This window comes from Nipponia nippon, unplaced genomic scaffold (genome assembly GCF_047370975.1).
Source record: "Nipponia nippon isolate SJK-2023a ecotype South Korea unplaced genomic scaffold, ASM4737097v1 scaffold_6, whole genome shotgun sequence".
Classification (NCBI taxonomy): domain Eukaryota; kingdom Metazoa; phylum Chordata; class Aves; order Pelecaniformes; family Threskiornithidae; genus Nipponia; species Nipponia nippon.
Genome location: NW_028262380.1, coordinates 83,375,690 through 83,401,535, shown reverse-complemented (window position 1 = coordinate 83,401,535; position 25,846 = coordinate 83,375,690). Strand labels below are relative to the sequence as shown.

At 47.9% G+C, this 25,846-nt stretch overlaps 1 protein-coding gene across 1 annotated transcript in view; it reads right to left on the bottom strand.

Annotated features, from left to right (window-relative positions):
* The window catches only part of LOC148051637 (uncharacterized), a 230,461-nt gene that overhangs the window by 168,549 nt on the left and 36,066 nt on the right, over positions 1-25,846 (bottom strand). The window contains exons 13-14 of the mRNA XM_087736880.1: positions 20,398-20,472; positions 14,031-14,145 (exon numbers count right to left, since the gene is read on the bottom strand). Of these exons, the coding sequence (XP_087593006.1) occupies positions 14,031-14,145; positions 20,398-20,472 (190 nt within the window). The remainder of the gene's footprint in view (positions 1-14,030; positions 14,146-20,397; positions 20,473-25,846) is intronic.

Sequence of the window (25,846 nt, the reverse complement as noted above, 5' to 3'; positions counted from 1 at the left end):
TTTTTCATTTGCCTTCAAATGAGCGCTCCCAAGTACTCGTCCGAGAACAGAGGAGTTCAAATATGAGGACCGAATAGAGAGTTAACAACTCAAAGAGCTGTCACTTGCCAACCATCGCTGCCCTGTCACGTTTGACTTAAAACAAAAAAAAAAAAAAAAGAACTGAGGTAGAGCGGATTTCAAAAATTTTTGCAGAACAAGGTAAAAACATGGGTTTGTTGGGGCATAAAAAACAAAAGAAGTATTTTTAAAGAACGCGTTAAAACCCCCAAAGCTTGGAGCAGAAACAGACTGTCATTGGCCAGTTTAATATTATCGATTTCCTGAGGGTGAATTTGGTATAAATCCACCATCGTTTACAGAAGCTCTGCCCAAATGCCTGTTTTCAGATAGCACAGTAATACTGCAGTCCAGTACTAATGCTGAAGGAAACCCACTGAAAGGGCTAGCAGCTGCCATTAGTTTTGGCAGAAATGATAAGTTATTTGGCATTGATTACTACCAACATTTCAGGCAACTGAAGAACATCTTATCAGGAGAGTTCGCCACCTTCCCTCCAGCCGTTTGTCAACATTGAGTACATAGCGTGGGATGCAGCTATAGATTTCCACTTGCCTTTTAGGAGGACCTGCTGCCATGGTACAGGTTAAAACAACCCTCCTGTTAGATAAGGCTCTGCGTGTTTAACGAGCCTAAGCAGAAGCACTAAGATAGCAAGAATTTTTGCCCTGGGCACGGGGTGGGGGACAGGAACTTTCCTTACAAAGATCCTCCTGGCTCTTAACATTGGATTCATCCCCTTTTTTTGTTCATTTCATTTTCAGAAGTGAAATTCCAACTAGCATATCCAAACTTCAGTGCCTTTTTTTTTTTTTTTAATCACACATCTTTCCTGCATATAGCTGCTAATGGAGCCTTACGCAGTATTCCACTATTGCAATAAAAACTTCATTTCCACTTTTCTAAACATATATGAAAAGTAGTAAGCTATTTTGAGCGTCACCCACCGGCTAGGTATTCCTACCATGGTGAAATCATCTCCGTTTTACATCGCTACATCTCACATATCTACCCTGGGGAGGACAAGCACTGATGCTCCAATGAGTATTAGGGCCTATATAACCTTGTACCACGTACTTAAAAAGCACTATTCCCAGTTTAACTTACGCAGCTTTTGGCAGTGGCAAACTCCGACCCCTCTGTCCCGCAGTCTCTAGAAAAGCCACCACATGGAAGAGTGAAATACGCACGACTAAATCCTTGCAAAATTACAACTCAAGCACACAAGTTGCGGACTAAGTCCTGGTACACTGATTTCACCAGACGTGAAATGGAACTGTCAAGAAATAGAACGACTACTCTGAGACCTAGGAAAACTAAACCTACGTGCCTAGCTTTCTTCAACCTCGGACCGCTGCTTCAAAAAGTCCAGATCACCATTCCTCTCAAAGGACTCACAAGACCTCGTCTCTTCTCCAGGCTTTTTTCCCCACTAGAACATACAAACCTTCCGACGGTTCAGTTTCTAGGGCAGAACAGCAGGTCTGGTTTTCTAGCATGTTACGGAGTTTTCATACACCGCTTCTCCAGCACGCATCCATAGGGCAAAGCTAGTTTCACCACAGACTTACAGTAACTGCACAGCCGCATCTGGCTTTTCGCTGCATAAAGCGCCCGTTACCTAAGCGAGCTGAGCGCTCATTAGCCACAGCGAACACCACAAACGGCCGAGGTTAGCTGCCTGAAAGACTGACCTTTTGAATATCATGCCTCCCAAATCAACTGCACCATCTACAGTGTTTGATGTTCTGGTTAATTGGAACCTCTTTTTCCTACATTTCGTCAAATGCAGTAAATGTCACCGCAAATTTTAAGTGACAAGAGCCTGGAAGACACATTTAATTTCCCAGTGGCATGCAACAAACTAAACCACTGTTTGCACTACGCTTGTTAGAGCTGATCTCAAAGGTCCAATAGGTAACAAGAATTTGAGGAATGTTCATTTACACATGAGCTCCTGCCCTTTGACCTCAGCGGCAGTTTAATTTAGGATGATGTATAACGGGGCCATCGCAAAATTAGCTGCGCAGAACTGTAAAGACAAACACAGCGAGTTGGAAACCCACGACCAACAGCACGCTCTGCTCCGATCTGGTTGCTTTACCTCCGACAGCCCACGTGAAATCTAAGGACGGGCCAGGTCAACGCCTTCAGGCCCACGCAAAGTTGCGTCTCCCCGTGAGATGTACAGTAACCGACATGCGCCCGGGCTTGGGCACGCTCAGATACAGCTCATCGTTTTGACCCTCACCCGTTCTTCCCACTCTAAGCAACTTTCAGATATAGAAGGGTTGAATACTCTCCCACACAAAAATAGCTTCAGATCTTGACAGGGATCAGCATCTCAATTCCTACCCTGAGTCTCCCATTTTGGGCCTCTAGGAAATACTAGAGCTCCTGAAGTATTTTTCCATATTAAAGATCTCTTGTACTATAATTTCCCTTTTCTGTCTTGAACTTCGAGCTCATCTCCTTCCATACATACTACACTTACACAGTCCAGTAAACTGAAGTAGTAATTAAAAAATCCGCAACGGAAAACACATCTCGGCACAGATGATGAGATTTAGGCAACCAATTTTTTGCTACTTCATTAGCTATTTCCCACACTTTGTTACTTCCGTACCATCTCGGTCAGCTGCCTCTTTAAGCTTCCCACAAGGTAGTACACAGCCTCACTTTCAGTATAGAGAGTTATTTACATAAACATCCACTCACTCAGATGCCAAGAAATACATTTTAGCATTAGCTGATGGCTCTTAACAATGTCTTAAACCCCAGCGTAGCTTTCTAACAGAGAGATCTTCAGCTGAAAAAAAATCCCAGACGTCCTTAGGAAGACGGAACGTATTTTAAGTAAGCTTTACCACAAGCACCTTGTCACAGTCTCAGATGACAGAAAATATGACTCCACATCCATGATGAATGTCTCCTCCTTATTGGATTTAATGCCTGTCATTTAAGAGACTATTTTCCTTTCTCTTGGCTGCACAATACAAAATCATCGCATACTGTTTTGCTCTTTTGACAGCACCGGGGGAGCGGGGTGCCCACAAGGTTTCACAGACAAAAGACAGATCAAGTCCTAACCCAAGTGTAAAACAGTCTCACGCAGACATTAGAAAAACCATGACAACTAACGATGGCAGCGGTATCAACATCTTCCCCCACAGCCAGTGATTAATGCAGCCTTCTCCTCGGAGATTTCAAGGGTCTATCGGACCGGACAACTAAGCATGCAGGCAAAAAGGAAAATGCAAAGCCACAGCCATTATACCCACATATTCCACGCAAGAACTTAATTAGGTATATTACAGAGCAGGACTCTGCAGACATACCTGCCCACAGCTACCCCTCTGTAGTCAGCAGGGCTACAGACAGTCAATTCCAGGAAAAAGAAAAGGCAGCCCATATGAGAGTAAATATGGCCTTCCAGTTTTGCTTTATCATTTCCACAATTAAAAAAAAAAAAAAAAATCAAAATACCAATTGACAGTAAAACAGCAACAGTCTTGTCTGACACCTGAGTCAACTCCCCTTTTACACCTGAGTCAATTCTCCTTTCTCTACTGATCGCAGAGCCGATTTTGCCACCTATGTTCCCCACTTTAGCACTTCGCAGTCAGCGCCACGAAGCCACAGGCTGTCATTAACAACGCGTTACAATTTCACCGTGTCAGAAGCAGCCTTATGATACATCGATTATATGATGAAAAGCCCCCTTCCATTTTTCCTCCCCCAGATGGGCACCGTGCCCTCTGCTGCCCCTTTCCCTGCCCCACGAGGCCTGAACGGCACGCTCGCACTGTACGTGGCTTTTGAGGGCATATCCCTCGCTGTATATTCATGCTTATTTCAATTCAAGATTGTGTGTAATGAACGCGATAGTCTACATACAGACACCTCGAATGTTGCTTCAGCAAGTACTAGATGCTGAGCAACAGCAGCGTTCTACTGACTTGAAGGTCACCCACACCGTCCCCTCTTCTGCAAAAACACACTGCTGTCAAGCAAAGTATAGCAGAGGCCAATCTTCAGCAAGGCTAGAGACAGCAGACCAGCACATCAGTCTCGCAATATAGCCATTAAAAAGCAACAGTTAAGCTTCTCGGGGAACAAGCCATAGTACCATTTACTTAACTCTTCCAGCAGAAAGGTGAGCAATGTCAGATCGCTGCAAAGCTGCGGACAAAGCCATAGCCAGAATATAAGAACAAAGTCTTGACTCAAGCCTGCCGGAGTCATTTAAGTAATCGGAACACAACACATTTCATTCATCATTAGCTCCGACAGCTTTATGAACTTTTGCATACTCAAGGAGTCATCCACCAACTCAAATATCCCGCTCTGTCTTGCGGAGGCTACCCCAGTTCACCACTGCCACTGGCCCAGGATCCTTAAGGGTCAGGGGAATGAACTCATCTGCCCCCCTTCTCCACAACCTCCACAGACCACAGCTTTCTCTGCTTTTTCCACAACCGGTAAGTCAGTAAAGTTTAGCTAAGTCAGTAATAAGCCACGGCTGTATTTCGTAAGCGCTCGGAGCTCTCTCTGTCTCACGTCATTTCTGCAGCAGTTTTTTTTTCAGAAGAACATTTGCTGCGGCTCACACCAAAGAACCACCTAGCCCAGCACGCTGTGACAGAGGCCACAGCGTGCAGACACCTTGCAAAGGGCACAAGAATAAAGCAGGCACACGGGGACACTCATTCAGAACAAGCTCCCGGTCCCTAACAACTTGCAGCTCTGGGACTTCTTGGGCTCAGGATGGTTTTTCTGTGTTTAACACCTCCCAATGGGTTTCGGTTCCAGGCTCCCCTCGTGTCTGACAAGCCATCACTCACTCAGTCAAACCTATCTGCAAAGCTGCGCTTCGCTCCCCGGAGACCTCAACGGCTGCCCCTCGCTGCTCAGCCACACCTTCCCTCTCCAGCACATAAAGTCACCTGGATGTATCAACGCAGACAGCTTGCCTAAGGATCCTCTGCCACCAAAACAAAGGTCTCTGTCCCCTCGATACATAACAGACAGACAGCAGATGTATGACACAGAAACCCTCGTTCTTCGGCACAGTTCTGCCGTACGTTCGGAGCCCGCCGCGGCGTGGGAAGATTCTGACGAAACATTTATTAAGGCAACTACCCCGCGCCGTTCCCAAGCGCACCTTCCCACAGTAATCCTCAGCTCCTTGCCCAGGCTTCCGCCAGCCTCACGGTCCTCAAGTTACACGGGGTGACTAAAGGCATGGCTGGGATTATTTCTGACAAGGCCTCCAGTCCCACGCTCACAAAGGACATCAAATCGCAGTTAGCCTGGTGAGGATTCAGCTTGTGCCTCAGAAGAGCTGGAAATAAGTCTCCCCCTCTGCTGGTGGCCTACTGGTCATGAATTGTTTAATTTGTTTTCCATCACTCTTCTGTTAACCTCTTCTGCAGAGCCTCAGGTCTCTCAACTGGGAGCATCTCACATGGAACCACTGGTGGTAGACATGCATCGAAGCCACAACACGATCAAGAGAAACCAAAGAGAGCTATTCCTTTCGTCGCTGCATTTATAGCTCCCTATAGAGCATAGAGAAACCCGAGTTGTGGCCCCATTCCTGCTACCTGCTGTGAAGTGGGGAAAGCCCCTCCCCTGATCTGCGGGAGCCTGCGGCCCTCCTGAACTGTGTAACGGGAATTGCGGTTCGTTCTCCATGTCCTCCTGTGCCACGTTAGCAGCTCTGAGCAGAGACCACTTGCTAACGCAGACAGCTCCCAGCACTACGGGTTCCAAGCACTCCGACACATCGTTCTGACGCCGTACGTCATCTACTGAAACGACAAGCTTATCCTTATTCACAAGGAGACTATCCCTTCCTTCCACCCTGCTCCGTCAGTCCTAACGCTATTCCTGACAAACCTCCTTCCCATTCCCGTCCTCGTAACTTCCTCCAGCTCTCTTCGTAGAGCAATACCGTGTCTTTTAAGAATTCAATTCCTACAGGAGCTCTCTGGAGTGGAGCATCTTTATTGCTCTGCCAGAAGATAAAAAGCAAAACGCAAAGAAAAAGGCGAGGGGGAAGGTACTTACAAATCCTGACTGCAAGGTCAGCCACTAATGCACTATGAAACTGTTAACAAAGAAACTTAAATTTAACATGTCCCTTGGGTGAGATCATGTACGTTCCCTTATAGTCTCTGTCTCCTTTCCCCATCTGTCCCTTCGTCTCTGCACTGGCTCCTGACAGGACAGACCTACCGAGACATGTCTGACAAAGCCTGACCAACTAGGAATGCTATACGGCAATTTGGCAAACGTCCCACGAACACCCCATCGACCCTCCCCTTGATCCTTCACTCCATCTCCATTTGGGTTTGGATTCCATCTTCACCCTACTCTACGTGACCTGCATTCATTGTGTCCCTTCTCCAGGTGGCCTCTTAAACAATTCCAGGCACTTGGTAGCTAGTACGCTTCCTTTTCCACAGAAAACGAGGACCCTGCCACATGACCACAAAGACAGGGCTTCCCATTCCAGGGACACTTGCAGCAAGCCTTGGTGCCCAGGCACCAGGATCAACGCATTTCAGCTACCAGCAGCCGCTAACTCCAAGTCTCTTTCAGCACAGCTTAGCCCTTTGCAAAAGAAAAGCTGCAGGAGGCAAGTACACAACTTGAAAGCTCTGCTCTTACACTTCACTTGGGAAGGAGATGGGTTTTCAGAGGCGTCCGGTGAACACGTTACCTTGAGGTTCCTGTCCTTCCACACCTTCGCCAGCTAACACACTCAATTCACACCCACCTACAAGCCACAATCCCCCAAAGCAAGCTCGTCAGGTCCGCATTTTCCATTGCTGTTTCTCCTAGCACACGTAATACAACATTACAGCAACCGGATTCTTAACATGTCCGTTTTTAGTGAGCAATAGAAATTGCCTCCCGCAAAGCTAACTATTTACCACCACCCAACAAATAACATTTGAAAGGGTTCAGTGAGAGCAAGTACCCACCTTACACATGACAAACCCACCTTATACGGGGAGCAGCCTGAGCAGAAGTTATGAAGGTTACTAGTGAAGTTTTCCACCTTCGACTTGTCATTAAGAGTGCTGCCTCTCCCCCAAAACAGAAGTAACCCTGCTCAGACGGGGTTTAGTCAAGGAACTGACCGCAAGAGGAAGAAACAGTTCCTGTATCCTGAAAGAGCAAGTGCTCTATTTTGTCTCCTCCATCACACAACTTCTTCCCCAAGACACTGACAACACCATCGGCTGCAGTGATGTTATTCAGAACGAATCACTTGGAACAATTCTGCTTGCTCACGCATTCCCGGGTGGCACCTTCTAGGCTACACAGACCGTGTATTACGCAAAAAATGGTATTACAATAAAGACTCCACAAAACATCCCAAACTGACCAGGTTACATTGCTCTGGCGGTTAAAGACCCTCCAACGCTACAGATGAATTTGCTGCCTCCTAGGGAAGCAATTATTTTCCATGCTCCATTTTCAGGTAAAGGCTACCTTTTCCACACCGCTCTTGGGCTGAGGCCCGTGTAATCGCTAAACAGGACAGCTGTTCTTCGCTCTGCCAGTGATGCCCCTCTGCCTCCCCTTGCATCTTCTTCCCCAGCCTTTACCTGCTTCCTCCATCCAGACCGCAGGCTCTGTGACACAGCCTGCCTTGCCCTCTCCTTTCTACCCGCACCTGATACCACAGGGCCTGGACTCTGACTGATACACATGCAAGCAGTAACAATGACAGACAGAAGAAAATCCATTCGTTCCGTACAGACTCCCACTTTCACCTAGAAGTTCGCAACCACCTCTTCAGTCACCGTCCATGCCAGCAGTTTGCTGCTGTAGCAGGGAAACTCTTTAGTCTCACAGCAGCAGCCTTACAGAACAAAATCCTATTCATCTCCAGCCAATGCGTTTACTCAGACATCATCTATTTTAAGCCTGCTCTGCTCTCTCTTCCTTCTGCCGCAGGCCTAGATCAGGTCAAGTAGACCAACCCTACCCAGAAGCAAGAGCTCTCTAAAGCCTCTATTAGCCAAGTGCAGGCTTTTGTACCACTGAGAGAAAGCCTCTCTAATGAGGGCTTTCCTGCCAGCTCTTTGATTAAGTACAGTGGCCAGAACAGCAAAAGTGACAGAAATGTTCACCGTGGGTCTTCAGTTGAGCCTGCGTAGCCAGCCAAAACAACTGCAGCTGATCAAATATGTGAACGTGTGCTGCACAATGCGAATAAGAGACAAAACTCGGAACAGGCAGGCGTAACTCCGCACCACGGTGCTGCCGATTTTCTACAGCGGTGACCCCCGAAAAAGCTGCATGTACAGTCTATTGAGCATTGTGGCCAGAGATTCTGGCTTCAAAGTCTCTGTGTCACAGATGGTTTATCTGAAGAAAAACCCTAGCAGGATAGAACCGCGTACATTTCCTGTGTTAACAGGAGCAAAGGAAGGGAAGAGATGTACACGGAAGAATGAAATAATCATAGCAATGGTAAAAACTCCAAATAAAATACAACTCTCGGTGAAACCTGAGGTCAGTACCACATAATTAATTATACATAGTGGTATATACTGGATACCTAGTTGCCTCTTCTTAAAACAACCATGATCTTACGTTCACAGTAGGGCTATTTTGCACGTGCCACGGTAACGTTCCCTCCAACTAGCACGCCCGGAAACGAACGCACGATGGACAGTCCTCCTCCTCCTCCCCCCCACCCCTGCACATGCAGACAAAGTCATTTAGAAGCAAGCTCTCCGTTGCCTTTACGGACTTCAAGCATAAAAGTCATCACTTTTCAGTAGCCTTAGATTTCCCTCAAGGAGCTGAATCCTTTGTAGCAGTCATAGAATCATAGAATGCCCTGAGCTGGCAGGGACCCACAAGGATCACGAGTCCCACTCCTGTCCCTGCACAGGACAACCCCAAAAGCAGGGAACCCAGCCCATGGGTTCAAACCCTCTACGGAATTTTGACCGATTCTGTAATTCGCCAAGAACTTTGCCAAGTAACCACAACATTGTTCAAACAAAATGCTATCATTGAACATCGGAAGGCTCCGCTCTCAAGTCTGCCCCTGACTTGCGCGTACCTGCTAGAACGCAGCCCGGTCGCACTGGCGTTGAGAGCTCAGTCTGCGTCCGTGCTCCAGTGGAAACGGTTCTTCCTCTGGACTGCGCACACTACTGCATGCCAGCTGCTATGCTGAAAGATGCAATTTAAGGTGCTCTTCTCCACGTGGGCCTGTGTCCCCATCACAGTCTTTTAGGGCCTGGTTGTTGTGTTTTGCGGTGGTTTCCTTGGGGTTTGGGGTGTCGGGAGGAAAGTGCGATTTATCCACATAAAGCACACAAAGCGTAACCACAATTCAGAGCTGTCCACAACATAATACAATCAAGGAAGCAAGCGAGCCTTGAGAGCTCCTTGTACCACGCAGTTCCTTCCACTGTTGACTTCTCCCGACAAGGCTTCTTGCCCCAGCTGGATCCCCCATCTGTCTGCAGTACTCATTTCCCCCTTTACAAAGAAGGCACGGTTACACGCTCCCTGTTGTCAGCAGCTTCAGGCAACAAGTAGCTAACGCTACGGGTTCACAAACTCCATAATGCTCTCGGCATGGTAACGCAACATTGCGTACTTGGGTTTGGTGCTTCGGTTAAAAGCAATGTAATGATTACATTAACGAGCCCAAATTTTCTCCGGTTTCCGTTTGGGCTGGACAGCCACTGACCTGACATTCACCTAAACTCAACTGAAGCATTTGCTGTCATTCTGTTTCAAACACCTGGACGTGGATTCTCAATGGGCTACTTCACTAAGGGAATGGTGAAGAGGATCTGCACTGAGACTGTTCTGGAAGGGGGAAAACACTGGTAAAAAACCTAAGCCTGAACACTGTAGGACTCGAAGCATTTATCTCTCTCTATAAATTTCATCCACACCTTGGCTTTTCCCACGCTGACATTACACCCAGCTTTATTTCTACACTTCAACCGCTCCTGCAATTGGAAGCACTGAAATGTCCAAGAGGTGCAGTGCTCCTGCATTTTGGAGCCAGAGGAAAGGAAGAAAAAAAGCCCGCTACTTTTAATTCCCATTTCTCCACAGCCATCAGTGAACTCCCCCGTGCTTGAGCAGAGCAGATCCAGTAAGCATTACCACTTCGAGGATGTACATCCTACTGAACCCAAACTTGAATACTTCACCCAGCCAAAGAATTTAGTTACTCAAGGAAAACACATTTAATAGCTCCCTTTTTGACAAAGTTTCTGGAAGCCAGAGTCCCCTGAAATCAATGTAAAGCATTAGATTCGTCCGTAACGTTCTGCCGACGTGCACCGCTACCCTTCGCTCTGCAAGCTGGGACTGTGTGTAATGGCCACTTCTAGAACAGGAGTAGTTAGACAAGTTGAAACAAGAGCTAAATGCTCACTGTGAACAGCCACTTCTCTTTTCTTTGAACCATCTATCATCAGACAGTAAGTATGTACACTCTGCACCTTTAAAAATGGACTCGAATACAAGATTTCGCTGCCTCTGTGCTGTCAGCTAGGATAATTTTTTAAGTCATCTACTACTGTACGTTACACATAATTGAAAAAATGATTTTGGATAGAAATTACAGTGCTCCAGTGACATTTCTTTCATTTGACCAGCATTATCTGTAACAGCACCCATCTTCCTCAAGATTTGGTGCTGTAGACGTTGTCCTACCCAAACACATTTCCACAGCGGTAGACAACTTGTTTTGCCTTTATTTTCTCCATCAAACACGCCTCAGGGAAGTAAAACTTCCCTCCACGCTAGGCTCTTAAGTCTTTCCCACAGTTAGCTGAGGTATGTAAAAAGACATATCAGCTATTTCTTCCACTGAGAGAACAGCCACCTCATGTTTTCCTGAAATTATCACACAGATTGCTTACAGAGTGACTAACGTGATTTCCCTTATTTAGAAGTCGACAGATGTTTAATACTGCATGTTCTGTGTAGCCTGATTTGTGTCATGCTTGAGGTATCAAAGCCGAGAGGCTAGCCACAGAAACGGCTGATGCTGTTGAGCCTGGCCCAGGACTGCTCTATATTGGTACCGCAGGACGCTGAACAGCCAGACCTGAGGAAGCTCAGACATGAACAACTAGGCATACTCTAGTTTTCAGCTAGGAACTCTTGTGGGAACCAAGGCAACACACCAGGGCTGAAACCCCAAGCTTCGCTTCACTCGTAAGCACTAGCTAGCTTGTCTTCGGGAGAATCGAGGCAAGGCTAGCTAACTGAAAAGCAACCCATGCAGCTGCCAGGCCAGCCTGGAGCAATACAAAAATCTTTGTGGGATCGTGTGGCCAAGAGCAACATCTAGGACTGGGAAATAAAGGAGAAGGAAGTGTTTAGTTAACATTCACTCTCCACCTTGTCTAATGCGGTAAAGGTCTAACAGGACGTCTCCCAAAAAAAGAGAGCCGTCCCATTGCCTTTCATTTTTAATCTATCTTTCTGCTCAGAAACCACATTTACAGAGACACTACTCAGAAAAATGCCCTTGTTTACCATCATGATCTATCCTGGCCTGAAGCACTTAAGAAGAGAGTTAATCACCTGCTCAGAATCAGGCCAGTACCAGAGTCCGTTCTCTCACCGCAACTGTCTTCTCCTTCCTCCTGTCACATTTTCCAGGACAGCTAAATGAACGTGATGAGTCACAAAGATGGGGCCCACACGCTCTACAACCTTGCAGACTGAATTCCTGGCATGCTACAAGTTAAAGGCTCCTCCTCTATCTTCTTATCCCTTAAAGCCTCATAAAAGTTATTTACAGTCTCTCTGGGCTATCTGGTTTAAGCCTCTCCAGCTCAAGTATGACACTTTCTGGGACGCTATTAGGTTTCTTACGGCACTCTGACTAGCAATCACATCTGTACCTGGCTGTCAGGGGACACTCTTGGCTGAGCTGGCCACCTAGGTCTATTGCTGAGAGCTCTCAAATTCCTCAATTGAAACATTTGAAAGTTAATGAACCCTTCCAATCCAAAGCTCCCACAGCTCAAGAGCTCTTTTATGAGCCTGACACATGGCCCACGCATAGGAAAACCTCACTTGAGGCAGGCCTCTTCTCACAACATGCCGAGGCAGAAGGTAGGAGTCCTGGGCACCGCAAACGGCTGGCAGCCGAGAGCAAAGGCCATGACCCACAGAAGGGCCGGGCAGCTCTGCCCCATTGCGCCGTACTCAAGGCCACAGCAATCACCTGTAGCTTTGCTACAGGTAAAGCTATTGCTTTAACTCACGAGTTACAACAATCAAGAAAAAAGACCTCTCACTGAAGAACTAGAACCTCACTAGAAAACAGGTCAAGCTAAGCAGCTTTGAAGGCACTTGCGCACAGACTCAGATTTACCAGAAAACCGTAAACACACGAGAGAGCACGTTTAAGATTTTTCCTTTTCATTGTAATGAAAACCCCGGGTCGCCCCTGTGGTGGGGTGGGTTTTCTCCACCTCTCACAGAGAGAAACGCCATGTTTTAAATAGGGCTGGCAATAAATCACTGGCACTCACCGGATGAATACATGGCTCTTACAAATGGGTAAACCACTCTTAACTCTCTGAAAACAGTCCTCAAGCCACAGCCATTGTCCAAATGCAAAACAAACGTAACAAAAACACCTCTGGAGTCAGCCACAAAGAAATGCCATGGGGTAAAAAGCTTTTCAAAGCAACACTTTCCTTAGGTAAATTTTCATTTGATCCTTGGTTCCTGTTTCAGGGGCATCTTTGCCTTGTGGAATTTGTACCTTCAAGTAGCAGGATCTACAAATAGAGCCTGGCTACTGTACTCTCTCCGCAGTTCTACCACGCGACCGAGAACCATCTGCCCATCCACTTTTTAAACCACCGAAACGCATCAGTACTCCAGCACATGGTTTCGGATACAGAGAACCGCTAAACACTTTCGGACATGACAAGTTCTTCAGCAGAAGGCAAGAGCGGAAGACAGCACCAAGGAAACCCAACGCCTCCGTCCCAGAAGCGCAACCTTCTTCCACGTTCTGCTCGCCTCAGCTCACCGTTCCCCTCTCCAGTACCGCGCACCTTGCGTGAGCGACACCGCTAGGCCCGGGGATACCACTGCGCTTAATCGAAAGCACGGAAACGGGACGAGATCGGTGCGTGCACACACGCACACACAAAGCGCAGGGCAGACCGAGCTATCGTCGCAGTGAAAGAGCAAGGGACTGCCTTTTGTCTTTTGGTTTGTGGGGTTTATTTTTTCCCCTCTTTTTTTCCCCCCCCTTTTTAATTGCTAAGCCTGCAATTGGGGTTGAGAATGGGGAGGGGGGAAGGGAAGAGAATCTGGTGAACAGCTGGGGCCCATCACTTTTCATTGCAGGTCTTGGAGAGATGTGGTTGACAGAGTGATGCACAGAGGCTGTCCCAGTTAATGACTTCACCATTCTCCATCATTATCCCCATCATTAGGAAATTAGGAGGACAGAAGGTATTTACTGTAAACCTGCCACCTCCCAAGGAGAGATAAATAGAAACTGATAAATGGGATCTTCTGGTGCTGTTCGTCTATTAACCTTCTGCTTCCCAGTTTAGGCATATGCATGCTATCCTGCCATTAATATCCAGTAATTGGCATAGCACTGGGCAACACAATCCTACCTTTAGTGCACGAACGCCTCCCGTGCTGCACGCAAGTGCACAACCACCCTTCCATCAAAGCTCTGCTAAGCAGCCCAGGGAAGAGCTCCTGTGCAGTTGCTTACACTTTAGCTCTGAGGTCAGAACAACCAGGCAAAGCTGGTGGGTCTTCAGATGAGGCACCAATTTGGTCACAGGAGGCTTAGGAGAAGGAGAGGTGGGGAGAGGGGACTGCGTGTGCATGACCTCCCCTCTACAGAAGCAACAAAACAGCAAGTAGATATGTTTGCACCTCGAGCTGAGCTGCCATCGGTTCTGTCAGCCTACCTCGAAATGCAGCTCACAAACGCCTCCAGGGAAGGGAGTCCCGCTTGACCGCAATCTCTGAACACCAAGGATGGAAGGATTTTCCTCACCAGCTTGAAGCAAACTGCTCTGCACACTGTTAAAAAAAAAAAAAAAAAAAGCAAGCTTCAGAGGACTCGGAATTTATGAAATTACCTTCCTAGTGAAAAAGTAGTCAGCATTTCAGCAACTTCTTGGACCGACACTTCTGCGGTGCCCCCTCACTGCACGTGAGGAGCTCTTTGCATGCACAGACTTGCTTTACCCCCACAAGACTGAATCTCTCAGAAAGGACTAAGTCCTCAGAGAGATCAACTGAACCACCATCTTCTTCCTCAGCAATCAAGCCCTGCGAGGCTGAAGCAAGCCCATAATCAGAGAGACCAGGATTTTACCTGAACCAGGCCCCCAGCCCCACAACCACAGAGAAAAAGCAGGCCCACTTGCAAGTAACCCAAAGAACTCTATTAATCCCTTTCTTCCACCTGGAACATCGCGCTTGTACATTGGAAAACCTCACCCCACTGCTACTTCCCTCTGTGTCTTACCTGACATGATTAATCACTTTCACTTACCCTACCTCTAGGCATTTTCCTTTCAACCAGCATTACAGCTTCCAATTCACATGATGTGCAACTCGGAGACACCAGCTAAGATCGTAGCTGCACTTCTGACGATGAACAAGTTAAGCCACAACTTTCCATCAACTCTGACACAAGTCTTAAAAGACTCCCACATTATTATGGTAGTTTTTAAGAACATCTAACCTTTTCCAGAAGCTCAGGAAAAACGGGGGGCCTGTTCTTGCATGCGCTATCCTAGCAAGAAGGTCATCTGCTCTTTGTTGGATGGATGGCTCCAATATCTCAGCACGCACGTATTGCGCTCTTCTAAGCTCCGCTAACACCCGCAGCTGCGCGCTCACGTCCAGGTAACATTTTTCAGGGTCTTATTGTCAATAAGCCTTCTTAACTGTAATAGGAAAAACAGGACATGTGAAAACACTGAGGTTCTGGGGCTTGAAAGAAGCTAAACAGCTTGCTTCTTCAAATAAGTCAGCAGAGACATTGCTAAGCCAGGACCTGAAAGCAGGAAGTAAAATCAGCTGGTCTCCTGAATAAACTGCCGTGGAACTCCGGGGGTGCACAAGCCTAACACAAACAGCAGCTGTATTGCAACAGCTATCATCCTTGATGAAAAAAACCCCAAAAACAAACAAAAAAACCCAACCAAACAAAAAACCCGAGAAGGTCACGATCCCAGCTCAAAGAGCCTGGCATGCTTTCAGTTGTTTGTATGGCGTCAGTGAAACAATTCAAAAGCCAAATAACTTTTTTCTTATTTGCATATAGCCGGGGCAGAAATCGACAGGTCTACTCTCAATTCATTTGAGTACGGAAACCTTGAAATATTTAACGGACATACACAACAAAAAAAAAAAAACCACCAAACCAAAAACTCTATTGCTGCTTCCTGACACAGGTTTTAGGACTCAAGAAAAACTCTGCTTACAAGATCAAAAAAAGATATGGCCTTTCATTTAGTGAAAACACAGGGCCAGGTGAAACACAGAGAATCCACTACCCTCATCCAATAGTACTGTACAGAAACAGCCAGGACATGAAAGCCACCTCAAGTATGGCCACTGCAGGGAAGCTGCCTTGATTTGCAGTTCATTCCTCCCAGCCTTAAGACATACGGGACCATACTTTGTTTACTTAGTGTCGAAAGGCATGTATTTTTTTTTGCCAGTACACATGCCTTCAATGCAAGCAGGCATGACAATTCCATCTTGTTCCAGTCTTTCCCCTTTCGTGCAAGGCAGAGTGAAGTTCTGGCATCGGTGGGAAAACTTGCCAGACTTGCCACATCCATCAGATTTAAGACAATACTACTAGAAAACTACTCCAGCCCGAACCCAGTTCACGTGGGGGACCACTGAGCACAGTTATCTCCTCCGCACATCCATGCCGTCCCTCCCAAAGCCAGCCTAGTGACTGGAATAAACTGCAAACCTTAAAAAGCCCTTGCACAGCGCTCAGGTGGCTCGGCCCATTGCGTCCGCAGGAACGCAGAGCTAACGACTCTTCCTTAACCTAGTCTCACCGTCTTTTACCACGGCCTAGAGATGCACGACCCTGCACAGACAGACAGCGAGCACAGTGCCGCTGGCTGGTCTGCAGGTAGAAGTCGGGCTTGCTCCTTCTATACACACTATCTTGTACACATTAATTCAGTGCAGGAGACTAACAAAAACGTGACTGTGATAGTGAGTTCTAACGGTAACACAAGTATTAATTTCCATCTGTCTAAGCAACTGGCAGTGTCCATCAATTACAGCAATAGCCAACTAACAGTTGCAGCTGCAAAATAAAAAAAAGCAGAATTAACATTTCAAGTTACTGTCATTCACCTGAATTTTTTGCAGTTGTAATTAGCAAGCTGCAGAAGCTGTCAACAATCAACATCAGCCAATCTGTCTGCACCACGAACCCGACTGCCTGCCAGAAATTGTCTTCGACAGGTTTTTTTCCTCCCCTTGCTTCCCCCATCAAAATTTTTTCCTTCAAACCTCCCTAACGCTCTCATCTTCTTTACCACCAGTCACTAGAATTGAATGTGTCAAAACAGAGAGAGACCAAATGACTGACACTTAACTGATAGAGTCATAATTATCTCCTGTCTTCAAACCTCAGTACAAAAATGTGCTGCCGTCTCTTTCCCCACGACTCTGCTTCCCTGTCAGTACAGGAACAATACTGCAGCCGCTTCACAAAGTTTGACCCTTACCTACCCCCAAACACTTCTCCCTCGGAGACACTAAGAAATTCAAAGAACATTCCTGAAGGCCTGCCCTTTGATGAGCATATGCAACTGTTCCCAATTCTTCAGCTTAAGAGCTCGTTGTGGTCTTAACCGCGTGCAGCTGTTGGCCTTACTTCAGGCGGCACATCCCCCAGGACAGCTCTCTCCCAGAACACCCAAACGCCCGCCGCTCCTGCTTCTTTTCTCTGTTGCACTACACCACACAAACAGGAAACGAAACACAAACAACAGAAAAACCCCAGCAAAACTAAAGAAAACAAACAAACATTTGCTCCTTTCAGTGTTAGCCAGAAACCAATACTCCTTCAACACCTGGAGGTACACAAAGCTTTCTCTCTCAGCAAGAAACATACGAGGGGAAAACAAACTTCTCCAACCGGTGCTGCTCTACTTTCACGAGAAAGTTTTGGTGTCTGTTGCGTTTTTCTGTGCGCTTGGGAATTTTTGTTGTTGTTTTTTGTTTTGTTTTTTAAATAAACCCCTCACATTTCTAAAGCTATTCATCCTCCTTGAAACCAAGTTGTGGCCCAGACAAGGTACGCTTCCCTATCAATTTTAAGAGTTTGCTTTTAACCCTTGCATTTGTTAGTAGCGGAGATCAAACCACATTACACATACCATAACTAGACAGGGAGAGTTGTAAATGACGTGGAATAGCTTGCTCTCAGAGAAGCGTCACCTCGTATAATTAACCGTGAATTGAAATCCCTTTACAAGGATGAGCTCCCCTTACCTACCGGAGCAGCTCTGAGGTCGTCTCAAACATCGTGACCAGAGAGATCTCTGACTGTAGCCCAGCGGAGGATAACACTTCAAACAAAATACTGCTTTGAGAGGAAGCTACCATAGTCCACTCCACACGCACTCACTGCCACCTGAGCTCTATTTAATGCATTAATTAAACTGCCAGCTGAGCAACCAGAATAAAAGGATACACTCATAGCACAAAAGTAAGAAGAGTCTCGACAATTTTATAACCACCAACATAAAAAGCCATGAACAAGTGCCAACTCCTTTTCTTAAGGAACCACTGTAGAATAGATTTTATACACAGGTTTTACGTAGAGATTTACAAACCCGGTTGAGTTAACGTAGGATTTATGGAGTATTACATGCCACGTTAGAGTCTTAACAGACAACTAGCATTGGAAGAGCATTCAGGGCAATGCTGAAAACGCTTCCCTGGTGCTCTTACACAGATAATATTTATAAACAGGAAAACAATGAGAGAAAAATCCAGTTATTCAAGCGACATATCTGAAGAGCAGGTACAGAGGGAAATTCCTTAGCACAGACCTTCCTCGCCTACCCACAAGCACAGCAGGTAAGTACAAATGAAAAGAAAACCTACTACTGCAGAAAAAGACACTTAAGGCCTTTTAATGGAGACAGAGCCACTGCACGATATGGGGCAGAGCTAACCCGTTTTGCAGAAACGCAAAACATAACATAAATTCCTTCTTCACTATCAGACTATAAGAAACAGAAACGCTCCCAGGCTCTTACAGTGGGACACACGCAGCCCGCCCCCCTTTCCGTGCCCTCTGTTTCCACACGTAGCTGGTCTCAGCTTCCCAACGGGGCTAAAACCCCACTTTTCCTCAAACGCAGCCTAGAAGCCTCTGCGCCCAGAAGCGGCGGGAAGGGGACAGGCCCGTTACACTTACTTGGGAATAAGAAGCTAAGGCCAGGACTTAATCTGGCGGGGCGCCCACACCTACCAGCTGAGGGGAGGCACCCCACCAGGCACCCTAAGGTGCTGAGAAGCAGCTCCAGCTTTCTTACCGAGAAGCGCTCGCCGAGCCGCTCGGGCCGGGGCGGGCTGCCCGCCTGCCCTCCCCCGACGCCGCTTCCAGAACCTTCTGCGCAGCTGCTGCGGGAGGGCGGCCGCTCCCCTCCCTCCCAGAGGCGGCCGGGGCTGCGGGCACAGCCGCCCCCGCTCGCCCTCGGCAGGGCGGCAGGACCCCTCGCTTATGTTCCCTCCGGCTCCCGTCCTCAGGGCCCGGGCGCTGCCCGCCGCCGCCTCAGCTCCCGCAGGCGCGCAGCCCGGCGGCCCCTGCAGCCGCGGCCTGGGAAGGGCCGCCCGCGGCGCCCCCGGTACCGCCCGCGGGCGCGGCCCCTCCGGCCCGGCGGGAGCGGCGGCGCCGGGGCCCGCGCCCGGCCGAAGGGGGCGGCCGCGCTGCGCCCCTGCCCCCCGGCACGCCTCAGGCGGCCGCTGCCTCGCCGCTCCGCCTCGCGGAGCCCGGGGCTTGACACCGCGGGAGCCGGCAGAGGCTTCTCCCTCTCAGAAAGCCGAAAGAATGGATGCGCGGCCTGCTTCCTGGGGCCTGGAGGAAAAACGCCGACTGAGGGCTAGGCAGAGCGCGCTCCTGCCCCACATGCGCACCGCCTTTGTATGTGGCTGTCCCCACTGAAAGAGCCTACAGCTCGGCTCGGTTTAGACCCGGTCTTAGCCAGGAGCACCAGCCAAAAATTATTTGGGCGGGAAGAAAAGGATTTAACAATAGAAAGACGCACCAACTGCTTCCTAACAAAGGTCACCGCAGAAAGGCTTGCAAGGATGAATCGGGCCGCCAGCAGTGTGCAGTTTCAGGAAATAGAGACCTTTTTCAGAGCAGCCCAAGGGCTGGCGGGCCCTCGGACCAGCCGGACCGGGCGCCAGGGGCGAAGGCGCGGCCGCAGCAGCGTTGCCCGGCCTGGGGCGGCGCGGGGGCTCCGGAGCAGAAAGCTATCAGGAGTTTGTGCGCATCCAAAACTTTTCAGATGAGCAGATGAAGGAGGTCAAACCGTGACTCGGCTGGCCAGGCTCTCCCGTGCACGCCAAGCTGTCTGATTGACTGCAGGGCGACTGAGCCATCTTGTCTTCCTGGCAGGCAGGAGGCACTGCCGTGTCTGATGGAAAACGCAGAGACAGAAGCGTGCGTGCGGAGGAAGGGGGTGGCGGGGGACTGATCGAGGGAATCGAGGGGAAGGGACGGGGAAGGGAACGCCGGCTGTTCGGCGGCGGGGGCTGAGGAATGGTATCAGCTCCGTCAGCTGTTTCCAGTTCTGACCCCCATTCTGAACTGGACAACAGGGGGGTGCAGTTCTGGGTTTCAGCTTTCTGAATTAGGGCCAGTTCCCTGAAGTTCGCTGTTTCTGTCAGAGCATCTTAGCTTTTTGGTGCTTTCAAGCGCTGTCTCTCTGAAAAGCCTAGCTGACGAAATGCCGACTATCCAGGGGGAAACAGCAGCGCAGCGAGGGTCAGCCCCAGGCGGGAGCAGGTCTGAGCACCCGAGCACATTCCTGAAACCTGCTCAAGCAGGATATGCTCTTCCCATCGAGAACGCCAAGCACAGACAAGACCTTAACAAAAGTGGCCTTTTACGATTAAAAGTACTGGGAAAAGATCTTTCTCTTTCCTCTGAAACAAAAAATGCGAAGCTTTGCGTAAAATACAAAAGCCCGCTAACAACCACAGCCAAGGTGGTTTTCCTCGGCCTTACCCCTGTCTTGCAGGCTGACAAAGTCTGAAATTCCATACCTTGGAGCGTATCTTCGTTACAGAAAACGCAGATTAAGTTCCCTTTGGGTCCATTCAGAAATGCAGTGAAGAAACCTAAAAAAAAAAAAAAAAAAAAAAAGATGTTCAAATACACGATTTTTTTTTCTCCTGCTTGTGAGCCCTTTCAATTGCTTTTACACATGAGCGCCGTACACTGTCACAGCCGTAACATAGCTGCAGACGCACTGGTACGTTGGGTATGGGAACGCACCGTTTATAGCCAAATTACAACACTCCGGCCTGTTCAAGGACACGGTAATAACTTAAATGAAAAAATAACTTAGGGAAATATGGCTCAAAATTTAACAGACAGTATGCAGTTTAATTCAAAACACTTCACGGTACCCTTTAAACATAAAAAGAACATTTTTACTCTTAAGCTACTGTGGTAGGTTTTGGAGTTTTGGTTTGCTGTTGTCTAATTCATGTATGCTCTTCATTCTTTGTGGTATTTTGTAAAGGAAGAAGTCTGGGGGTTATTTAAATTTCAGCAGGGGATTGTTGGGGTTTTGTCACCTTTAAAATTTTCCGGGATTTATCTGAAATGACAGAAGCGAGATCATGAATTCCATTGATTAAGATCAGTACAATCAGGATCGAGACTTGAGCACTAAGACCTTAAGACGGAGTTTCATCTGTGCAGTCAAGACATTCAAACGCCCACTGTCTCATCCTTTCCAAATAGGAGAAAGAATAATCAAGATGTCAATTTTACATGGATTAATAGTTAACTTGAACAACAATTTTGTTTTGTTCTTTAACGGCACAATTAAATAGATATTCAAAGTAGCTTTTGGAAAATCATTAAAACCTTCAAGTCCTGGGATTCTCCTGACTGAAAATGAATCTTGTCAAGAGGCTGCTCAGATGAGTAGCTCTTTGTGGTGCCAGGCACTTGTTCTATGTAATTAAACAAGAGATTCTTTATGGGAGACTTTCCAAAATCACCCATGAAATTTGTTACTGTAGCCCCCATGAAAATCAGCGAGATCTGCTCTGTAAAAGAGCCTGCCTTTTGCAGGCCCCTCAACCTTTCATCTAAGTAGTCTGTGGGGTTTTTTTGTTGGTTTTTTTTTTTTTTTTTGTAAATACCTCCCACAGATCCCACAGCTTGAGGTGTACAGACAAGTCGGGAGTACGCAAATCCCACTTGGAAAACCATTACCCTAGGAGCTTCTAACTCTGCCCTGCGTCAATACAGGGCTATGCTTCGGTTGTCGCTTATGAGATGTACGGTTGTATTAACATAAAAAGGCGTGGAGGAAACCACTCGGTTCACTTTCTTTTCGCTAGTTGATAATAAGGCTTACAGCTCAACTTCAGTTTTTATTGAAGTAAAGGCGACTGAGATGGGTAAAGCCTAGAGTCCCACCGAACTAAATAGAAAAACTGCTGTTGCCTTTGCCGAGACCTGTATTTGGTCCTAAACATACCCAAAGTGTGTTTTCGTTGGCGTGATGCTAACGGGGTCTGCCCCGGCTGAGAGGATTCCTGACTGAGCTTTGAAAAGCCTCAGCACCCGCTCCCGTCCGCTCAACAGAGACCTGGGATGGAGGCGTAACTTGCAGCTTGCGTGCTCACACGCAGCTAGAATAAGGGGCATCTTTAAGGCTTCTCTGACAGCACGTTTCCTCAGAAAACAAAAAGCTGAAAGAGGAGAATGCGATCAGGATGGGACCAAACAGGCTCACCCCACAGGACTTGCCACAGAAATCTCTCCTCCGTGATCAGAGCCTGAAACAGAAATACAAGGCTGTTAGCAAGGCACCCACGCTCAGCGCGGGTCACTCCACAATAAACATCACCACGATCAGGAGCCTCTGTTCCTGGTGGTGTTTACAGCTACATCTGCTAGAAGAGAGACTGCTCTTTGTCATCAGTACAACAGCTGGAATGACACCCAAGAAAGCCTGAATCAGCAAAACAACGTTCAGCTCCAAGTAAGAGATGTAAGAAAAACACACCAGCCTCACGGGACAGTTAGACCCCCGAGCCCCCAGGGCTGGCAGCCAGACGCACACGGATGACTGAGACCGCCAAGCAGCAAGTTCCTCAGCGTCCGCCGGGGCACGAAGAGGATTGCTTGGGGAAAAGCTAATGATAAAGTACTGACTTTTGAGGGGGCATCCTACCATGGAATATTGCACCTTTTTCTTTCTGTTCAGACTGAATTTATTTATTTGTTTCCAAATGGCATCTACCCAGAGCCCCAGTCCTGTTCTCTGTCCGATGACAAAAACCAGATGACATTCTGCAGCAGTCTGGAAGTAGCAGCAAGCTGGCTCCCTGCTACCATTTTCCCATAAACACACCATTCGGCAGTCCCAGCCCCTTGCTTGCTCGGCTCGGGCGCCGTCGGAAAAGCTGGGTGTTTATTTAAGTGAGAGGCCCGCTCTCGGGGACTGCTCCCAGCTGTAAGCCCTTCTTCTCTTCAGCTTGTCCTGTCCAGGGAACTCTCGTTTAAGTGCATCTCCCATGGAGACTGCGTTAGCGCTTCTCTGTCAAGGGTAAGGTCAAGTAAGAGCACGCGTAGACAAAGCATGTCCCCTGAGACAACCACGGCGGGCTGGAGTTTGTGGAGAAGACAGCCCACTGCAAGGAAGGCGATCTGATCCCTAGGGGGTACAGCAGACTGCAAAGCCGCAGAGAAGGATGACAGAAATCATTGCTTTTGCCCAAACTGCAATATTTCTAGACAAAAAACTATGAAAATGCATTTCTAGAGCAAAAACCCTAAGTGGCGGGAGTCAGCGGCCTCGTTACTTCTGGCAATCCCAAGAGCGTCCGAGATGCGTCTCGAGGCACTGACATTTGTTAACATCTGGCCACAAGCGGAAAGGGGCTCCTCAGCTCAAACCTCATCTCCCTGCACAAGCGCAGCGCTCCGGGACAAGCTCGGACAGACAACCTAATTGAACCTCTGCGAAAACAGCAACAGCACCTGTCGTGAAGTCAAGCCCGTGAGAGGGATCGGATAATGCAAGATGACCACGTATCTGGTTCTGGACGTACTAAGAATAGCAGGTGGATAACAAGCACAGCTAATGCTTTCCCTAAAAGCGTTTCCCAGAACCGTTTCTGGGACAGCGTAAGGATTCTTAGATTTTTCCATCCCCAAGTGAAATATTAGATGTTTGTCTTTTTCTTCAGTGTAATTAAATTCTTGCCAGGCAAATAGGACACAAGAGCAATCTCGAAAAGAACAATCCTTGGAAAGAGGATCTGACTCATACTCGCTCTCTCCCGGATAGCAGCTGGCTTTTAATTGGTTTATTGGGAAGTGAGCATATAAACTAGAGAGAGATCACATTTCTCATCCAGCACTCAAAATTAATGTAAATACGACAATAATAAATATTTCATATGAAGCATAAACCAGTGCCAAGCCCTTTTAAGAAAAAAAAAAAAAAAGTATGGAAACTGAGCAAAGAAGCAAACATCGCTACATACTGCGCTCCTGTCTCAAATATAGTTTCAAGGGATGCCGCTCATTGTCGTTCCCGACCTCCTAACGGATGTGTTGTCCCTTGCTTTTACTGTTGAACATCATTTCCGTTGGGAATGAGAGATTAGGAAACTCAAGCGATGGAAAAAATTATTTATGACCCAGCAGGGTATTGCCTGAAAGCGTCCTGCCTAAGCAGCACGTTTTGTGTCCAGCTTTTGCGCCTGGGCTTTGGCAGATTGAGACGTAAGCTTCTCGCCGACGGCCTCCCAGACCTCAGGGCAGAAAGTGGTTCCGGGACGTAACACAACTGGCCATCTAGTGGGCAAGAGGGAAAACTACTAGATCGTTTGAGGCATCTTCCTCCTTTTCCACCCTCGACTCAAGTCCAGTTAAGGGAAACCCCAGGCAAACTTCTCTTAAGCCCTATGAAGTCTGAAACAATTGCTTTAACCTTTTCTAATCCGACCAACAGCCAAACACAGCCCAAGGCTGTTCAAGACACACCAGAAACTACACAATCGTCATGATTAATTAAAAAATAAACAAGTCGTGTTTAAAATTTTATTGTGACTCTGGAGTGTCTGGAGAGGCTCGAGTGTGAGCACTAGAGGAACACTGTAGACTCTTTCCTCCACAGAAAATCGTCAAAATAGAGCAGGCAAGTAATGCTGGAGCAGGGGCCATTTGCCCGAGGTCGGTCCCCTCACCGATTTCCAAGAGGAAAATACACAACTGCTACCTTCCTTTTACACGTTTTAAAGGGAGAACACCGCCTGTCCTACAAGCTACTGACCAGAAGTTAGAGGACGCACCCCAACCTCAACAGCCTCCTCGAAATGTTCCGCAACGGGACCAAATGTGCTAACCGAAAATCGGTTTTCCACTGTTGTGACTTCCTCGCCATCACAGAAGGAGCCAGAGGAAAGGGCCAAGTCCAGCGATTACCAAATCATCTTGGAACACGTTACAATCCAAAGGGACTAGAAAGGGAAGCAAACGGGCGCTGTGGTTGCCAGTCATGTTTACGGGCACTAAGCCCCGCCAGCGGACAAGGTCCCTGTGTCATCGAGGCCACGGCTATATGAGAAAAATTACATTACTTGCTTGATAACGTTTGTGATGGCACCTCTGGTCTAAGCTAATTTAAACACCTCTCACAGAAACATTAGGGAACAGAGCCTTAAGAAAGTATGTTTGCAAAATCAACGCCATCAGCAAACAACGGCGTCCTGGAGCTTGTACTGCTTAGCAGAGAGTCAAAGCCTTGTCGGTATTTGTTGTGTTTCCCCTGCAGTAACGGCAGCGCTCAGCTGCACAGTGATGCCAACCACCGGCTATAACGGAATTTGCAATATTCACCTCCGTTCATTTCCCGTGTTTCTGCGCTTCCCGGGCCAAGGCGATGCAGGTACTAAGTAGGTGGCCAGCTTCGGGAATAGAGAACGTTCCAGGGAAGAGCCTGTGTTCAAACATCTGTGAGCTGGTGTCCTAATCGCCAGCAGTTCTAACACTTGGCCCCGAGCTGGCACCCAGGTGCGCTATTCCGGCAAGGCACCGCTTGCAGAGAGTGGCGCTGCAAAGCCTCAAGATGCTTTCCACCTTGGTGGACAGGGAAAATGAGGCAATGTGCCTTTTGTAGCCGTAAAAGGAGTTACTAGTCAAAAACGGAGACCGTAGCCTGGGAAGGGAACATCAGGCACAGCATGCTGTCTGCGCTGCCTGCCGTTGCAGCGATCACCCTCAGGGCGGGTGGAATCCAGCGGTTTAGCCGTTTGAGCTTCATCAGCTGTTGTTGAAGCTGCGAGTAAGTCTTCCAAAGATGGCAGTAGTTTTGGTCAAGATGGCGGCGGTCACTGCAAAACCATCATTTTCTTCACTTTTCCTTTCCAGTTCCGCTGCCTATTAAGATCCAAAAAGAAAGAAGAGGAAGAAAACCCCCAAACCAAAATAATGTCAACATCAAAACCCAGCTCTAAGCTA